The following is a 6,963-nucleotide window of genomic DNA, read 5'->3' as shown; positions in this document are numbered from 1 at the left end:
AACCTCTTCTCAAGAATTGCTTCATTGCGCCCTTGAGACAATAAAAACAAGGGCCGAAGAATAAATACACAAACCCAAGAATGCGACCGTGAAACGTAATTTAAAAAAAGTGTTCTTTCTTTCTGCAAGCGAGCGGATGGAAATGGGACCAAACAATAAATGTCAAGCAAAACCAAAATGCTGACAACAACGTACCCAGCAATGTAAGCTCCTTCTATACTACCAACGCACCAAACCAATTTCACTCCGTCTATCGACAAGCTCTTACTGAATCTGCTTCCTCCCTGCGCTTCGTCATATTCAGCTTCAGGCCGACAGAGAAGGCGCTTTTCAGGGAACGCCTACGACGAGCCAAAGTATCTGGATCTTGACCCTTGCGGCCAGTGTGGTAAGCTTTCTCCTTGGTAAAGGCTACGCATTCTCATGGATGCACCTCCAGGTTGATCAGCGTGCATGAAGCCAGCACTTAATTGGCTGGCACATAGTCGGTGCGAAGTCGAAACAAGGTAGTTGATGGTGAACCATCAAGTCCGCATGTTGAACCATCATCTCCGCATGTTGGGTTGAAGGTGGAGCTGCCGTAAACGCTCAACGTTGCCTTGAAACCGGCGATGGCCCTCATGTTAGTGCCCCATGAGAAGGTGCCAAAATCCACCGATGAGCTTCTGCAAAATGCCAACTGTACGGATACGGTTCTCGGAATTTGTGGTGGTTTACCATCATGGAGGGGGGTGATCACCTAACCATCCTTCACGAGACAAGGCTTGAGAGATGGACTCAGTGCTTGGGACGTGGCGGTTCTGATCGGTTGCAAAGGCCATCCGGCTCTGCTGTGGAGCGATAGGAACACCTAGCTGAACACCTCGCTGGGAATTCGCAATGTTTAGAGGGTGATATGGCCACGTTACCTCGGAATATGTTTGGATGGTGGCATCATCCCCCGAAGTCTCAGAAACGCCTGCGGCAATGAGTGGGATTCCGCCAGCATTCCTAACGGTCTGCTCAAATTCCTCAATGATTTCCTTGAATGCGGGGAATTTACTTTCTTTCTCAGCATTTGCCTCTCTACTGCTAAAAAGCATCCAGTTGTTGGAATTTCTCTGGCAGGCCAGAACATGACGTCGATGGATTTTGTCTTGTGTGATGTACTTCTTATGCAGATCCCATAAGGCGTTCAAAACTTTAATGTCTTGCTCTACTACTTTCTCAAAATCCTCAGGTGAAGCGGACTCAGCAAACATGGGCAAATCCCACAACATCCTTGCCAAATACAGGTTAATCTTCCGAACCCATCCCGTCATACTATGCGTCCGGGCAGGCCGCTTTTCAGGGGGTACTGGTTTCTCCTCGTCTCTTCGCAGCATGATTTGCCTAATCAAAGGGGACATGCGCCTGACCTCTTGGATGTTGTAATTTTCTTCTTGGTCTTTTCCTTGGTAGGTTGTCGTGCTTTCTACTAATTCTAAAAGGGTGTCACCTATAGATTGTCGAACAGGCTCAAGATCCTCGGGAACAAGCCACAAAACCCCTAAATCCATGGTCAAGATCTTCAAAGTGATGAGAGCCAAACGCCCACCCTGGTCTGTGCTAAGAAAAGGAAGTACACTGTTACACATGAAGGCGTTTCTATGCATCCAGTCCAGAACATTTATGACATTCTGACGTGCTGGAGGAGGCAACCCTCGCCCTTCCCAATCTTTCCACGTCTCACCAATCCGGAAACGGTGCCTTGGACCTGATCCCCCATCGGGCGCTCCACCGGAAGCCGTGGAATAGCCGTCCTGATGAGTGCGCAGCCCACCCTTATTGAACTGCACTTGCGCTGACTCCATCGGATTATGTGGAGTTTGATGCCATGCTCCCTCAGGGTACGCGAAGGGGAGAAGGACTGTCTCTTGGTCACTCAGTTCTTGGGAATAGGGGTAGAAGGTATCTCCGTAGGGTGCCCAGTAGCTATATGGCACTTGAGTAGCAGACTCTTGGAGAAACTGATCTACAGCAAGCTCCGGTGGTTCATACATGCTTTGGTGTAAGTCTCCAGGAGGAAAATAGATGTCACCGACATGCAACGGATCTAACTGGAGCTCTTGTGGATGTTGCGTCCACCGAAGAGACGGCTCCGCCGCACTTGCATCACCTGCGGGCCCTGAATACCCTTCCCCAAAGGGGTCTTGGCTTGAAGGTGACAAGGATTGTACTTTCCGGGATTGCGTAAGCCCCCCTGCAGCTGATCCCCCGTCGGGCGGTTCATCTGAAGGCGCGGAATCGCCGTCCCGATGTGGGGGCAGCCCACCGTGATTGAACTGCATTTGCGCTGAGTCTTTCGGATTATGCGGAGTTTGATACCATGGTCCCTCAGGGTACGCGAAGGGGAGAAGGACCGACTCTTGGTCACTTGGTTCTTGGGAATAGGGGTAGAAGGTATCTGTACCGGCTGCCATATGCATATATGACACTTGATCAACAACCCTTTGCAAAAGCGGATATGCAGCAAGACCTGGTTGTTCATCCATACTTTGCTGTAAGTCTCCAGTCGGAAAATATATGCCACCGGCATGCAACGGATCTAACTGGAGCTCCTGCGGAGATTGCATCCACTGAGGAGGCGGCTCCCCCGCACTTGCAGCACCTGCAGTCTCTGGATACCACTGCCAAAAGGCATCCCCATCCGCCTCAGACCATTCCTGAGGAAAGTGAGCTGACGCCTCATTTGCCGCTGCTGTTTCCATACCTTGGGCCGCGGGAAGCTCAGATGGCAGCGTATGCGGGGCCTCATGAGACGGCTCGGGGGACCCACCATCCTCAGATTCCCCCCCCTCCTTATGTGTGTGGTCGCCAAGGCATGCCGTTTCGTTGACGTCGGCTAGCGCCCTCGATGTGCCAGCTGACTTCCGCCCAGACCTCAGACGGTCGAAGCAGCGTAACACCCAATACAGCACTGCCAGAGAGGCGAACGTCAATGCCAAAACGCGGTAATTTGGGGGCCAGAACGGTTTGCTCCTATGCAGGGGATGCGTCACCAGAGGACCATCGTCGCAGCAGTGTTCTGCCGAGTGGGGAGTTCCCACTCCAACGGCGTTCACGGAGGCTTCTACTGCCCCACGCAAAGTTATTGTTGAGACCCCCATTGAAAATAAGGCGTGCGCATCCACTTTATATGTTTTTCAAATGAGCCTCTGGCGGACGTTGGGGCTCAACTGACATCTGTCGGAAGCATCACCCCACAAACGTATTAACGGTTGCTAGGAGCATTTCGAGAATTCTCAAGACTCAAGGTGACACACAGATATCAGGTTTGAATGGAATAGGCTTGGGAGTAGTGGGAGCGTCGCTGCATTGACCAGCTCACACCGAGGGATTGCAGAACATCAAACGGAAACTTATCGACAATAGAAGGCGACTTCTGTGTGGTGCACGACACATGATGAAGAACGGAGGCAAAAAGGTGCCAATTCAATTTAATTTGTTTAAATTAAAAAACCTTGGAAGCCTCGAGAGGGAAACATTGCGACCCCCTGGAAATCGGATCGACTGGCTGCAAGATCGCCGCGTATAGTATGGCCCAGGAGGGCCAGATCTGCGCAGTAGCGATGTTTTTTTGTAGCTTGTGGGAATGCAAAAGCAAATGTGCAGAAATTAATTATAGCAATGAAAATTTATGTTTAATTACAATTGAGCTCAATGGTCTGTGCACGCTCCGTGCACCGGGCGACCGCCGTCCGTCCGTATATTCGACGGTCGTGCTAGCGAAGTATTTCGGCTTTTGCCCCCTAATAGGAGGAGATATGTTTATAAATACACAACAACTGTGTATTCACAACTTCGTTCGGGGAATATCCCTTACTTGAAACGTCTTGCATCAACGTAACCTCACTGCCCCTCTTAGCTCGCACTGGCGTGCATGAGCGGCTCCTTTTGGCAACCGTGGGTCGCAGCACATAGTGTTGACGGCTCCCAGCCAATGTTGAAAATTTAAAGCATACGTTTGGATCTGAACATTAGCAATTCCTCCTTGTCGTTAGAACACACTCGATGACTTGGCTTCCTTCACCGTTATGGGCCCCTTGTCTAATAGCCTGTGGTTTGTAGCGTGTGGTTTGTAGCGTGGTTGTAGCATACTTTGTCCCATTTTGGCACGTCTGCCTCAAGGTGGCTCACTAACCCTTATCGGGCCCTAGTAGGCAAGCGGTAAGCAGGCAAAGGTTCCAAACAACGGTACAGTGTAAATGCATACGGCCAAGAAGGCCTGTTTTGTGTTTCATGTGGGGCTGCCGTGCACCGTGAGCTCTAGCAAGGTGCACGGCAACTGTTGTTAGACCGCCTCCTCTACCGCAGCTTCAGGCGCTCGAGCTACTTCGCCAAGGCTCCCTGGAGACTGGGGAGGGAGGTCGGCTGCCTTAACAAGCTGTCAACTGAAGTCCACAGATACGGTCTTCGACCCGCGTTACACTTTGTAGCAGCGCGTGGTGTATAGGCAGCAGGTGCGAACAACCAGCCCCACTGCCACAGCATGTCCCCGGCACCACCAACAGCTTATTGTGCAGAAGTGCGGACAAACGATTGACGTGGCAACCGTACGCGCATACTCCCCGAGAGTTAACTCTTTGTTTATGTAAATTCGTATGAATCGTAAGGCGCAGCTAGCTTCGAAGTGAGCCTGATATCTGAAGCTACGGAGAGAAAATGCAGTCTTGAAGTCCATCACTGTGCGCAATCGCCACGGCTACACTTTGCCGATGGCAGGCACGGAGTGCACCTCTCAGTATTTCCAACAGTAGTTACATCCTCTATTGTTGAAGGAGTGAAATCACTTTTCCAGGGAGACAGGAACAACCAGGCAACTACGCAGACCAGAGATACTGTAGGAGAGGGCGGAGAAATGCTTGCAATCCGCCGAGCGGGTCTTGCCAAGACCGCAGTTTGTGCGGAATATGGCCCAGTCACGACATGAGGAGGAGCAGAAGTGCGCACAATGAAGATAAATGGTCTAATAAGTATTATATAACATACCAGCAGACACGCAACGTGCAAGGTACTCAACTTACCTCATCGAACACATCCATGGAGCAGTTCCAAGCTCTATTCCAACATACAGGCAACACCCACATGTTGGAGAGGCAAGCGATCTGCAGGCAGACGAACTGACAAGACAAGGGAAAGCCCAACTCTCAACTAGTGTATGTACGACAGCATGGCGCCCTTCATCGCCCTCTGCATATTCCCAATCGGCTTTCTCTGCAGGTGCCACAGTCCCAGTTTTTCAGCATCATCCGCGAGCAACTCGTCGGATAGAGGCTGGAGTGCATGCTGCGCTAGGTAAACAAAGCAGCAGAAGCAGACCAAGGCCGCCATAGATACGCAGCAATAGGAGGGAATTAAGAGTCGATACACTCACGTTCACAGCGAATAAGGGAACAAGAGCCCTTGCACTCCTGGTGGGAGAGGGGAAGACGAATGTTGGATAGTCCGTGCGATGTAGGTAAATCTGAAACTAACACATGAACTGTAGAGCGCAGCGGCTTTCCGCGGTGTCTACGTATATCTACCTATGCCGGCCAGCGGCCTGTTTGTCCTCGGATCTACACCAGGGGAAATCCCCTGGAAACGGATATCCTCCTGTGTGTGTCGACTCTTCCAGAGATTCTCGGAACCGCCCCTCCTGAGATTGCCAGGGGTCGGTGCAGAATCGTGTCGTCGGTCTGGCACCAAGTGCCTGGCCGACGCGGCTGGTTGGCCCTCTGTTACCATTAGGCCGAATCTCTAACTAAAGGTGTTTTTATTACTAAATTCTCATCAAAACTCATTTTCCCCTTCGGTAGATAGCTCCCGATAGGCTCTACCCAGGTTCCTTGGTACCATAGCGCCTAGGCGGATTCCCTTACGAGCTGGTGCGGCTGTTTAGCACCCTGGTTCCAATAGCCTACTACGTTAACTACGGGTTCCCAATCACAGTAATACGTATATAACTGACTCATTCCTCTAACTGAAATAATCCTTGACCCTAAATGACTAATAGTATCTATCCCCTACCTTAGTATAAGGCTACTGAAGCTTACATATGAGGTGTATTGTAGTGCCCAGGCAGGCATGAACCCTTGCTAGGCCCTAGTAGGCCACTGATAAGAGAACCCTATTGGAAGTTCTTTAGAGTGATCTGCAGCGTTTGAACATACCGTCGATTAGGCTTGTTTGTTCTTGTATGCGTGGCTGTCTTGCAACGAGTCGCAGCAAAGGCCTTTGCAACTCATGACAGACCGCCTCGTCTCCCGCAATTCCAGGGGCCCCAGGAGTTGCAGCCGTTGGTCTTATGACTCCTGGGGATTACTGAGAGATGCCAGATGCTATTAAATGATCTAAAGTGTTTTGGTTCTACTGCATAGTCCTCCGATGGTCCTCGACCTGCGTTACAGGCACTGCAAGTTCACTGTAAGTGGTGCACACCATTGGGGCAAAAAGGCCTTGTCTGCAGTTAGATTCTGGCATATCTTCATAAATGTGTACTACAATGCATTAATTCTATGTGTGATAGTGCACTGTAGATTGAGGGCCTGGAGGGGGCCTTTTGGGGCCTATGGAGTACCCTGCAGCATTCAGCTGCGAGCAGCTCAGCCCCAAGAGATGGGACCCCCCATTTGCGTCGAGGTGTATTGCACCGTCAACTTCAACAATTTGGATTTTGGCCGTTTTTTCTGCTGGCAGCGCGGTACTGCTTCACAAATGAACCCAGGCTACCCTCTCAGTCAGTCGCTCATCTGCGAAGCCTGCTGGGTCACTTCCAATAGCAGTAAGGAACGTGGGCACGCGGGTTTACAGTGTTCTCCTTCCGCATCATCAGCTGCTTGGGATTTTGTGCTTTCAGTTGCAAGCGGCTGGTGACTTCGGTTGGAAATGAGGCGCTGCAGTGCTTGTGCTGCCACCGCCTCCTGCCGTAGCGTACAATTGCGGGCTCTCCTTCCCCCTACG

General features: G+C 51.0%; 1 protein-coding gene across 1 annotated transcript; it reads right to left on the bottom strand.

Moving 5' to 3' along the window:
* Window positions 1-719: 719 nt before the first annotated feature.
* Window positions 720-3,128, bottom strand: EMWEY_00039780 (hypothetical protein; the record flags this gene model as incomplete). The annotated part of the gene is made up of 1 exon (XM_013482504.1): window positions 720-3,128. The coding sequence occupies one exon, from the start codon at window positions 3,126-3,128 to the stop codon at window positions 720-722; it is 2,409 nt and encodes an 802-aa protein (XP_013337958.1).
* Window positions 3,129-6,963: the final 3,835 nt, after the last annotated feature.

This window comes from Eimeria maxima, genomic scaffold (genome assembly GCF_000499605.1).
Source record: "Eimeria maxima Weybridge genomic scaffold, Emw_scaff644, whole genome shotgun sequence".
Classification (NCBI taxonomy): domain Eukaryota; phylum Apicomplexa; class Conoidasida; order Eucoccidiorida; family Eimeriidae; genus Eimeria; species Eimeria maxima.
Note: the sequence above shows the minus strand (reverse complement) of the source record. Positions and strands in the feature narration are given on the sequence as shown.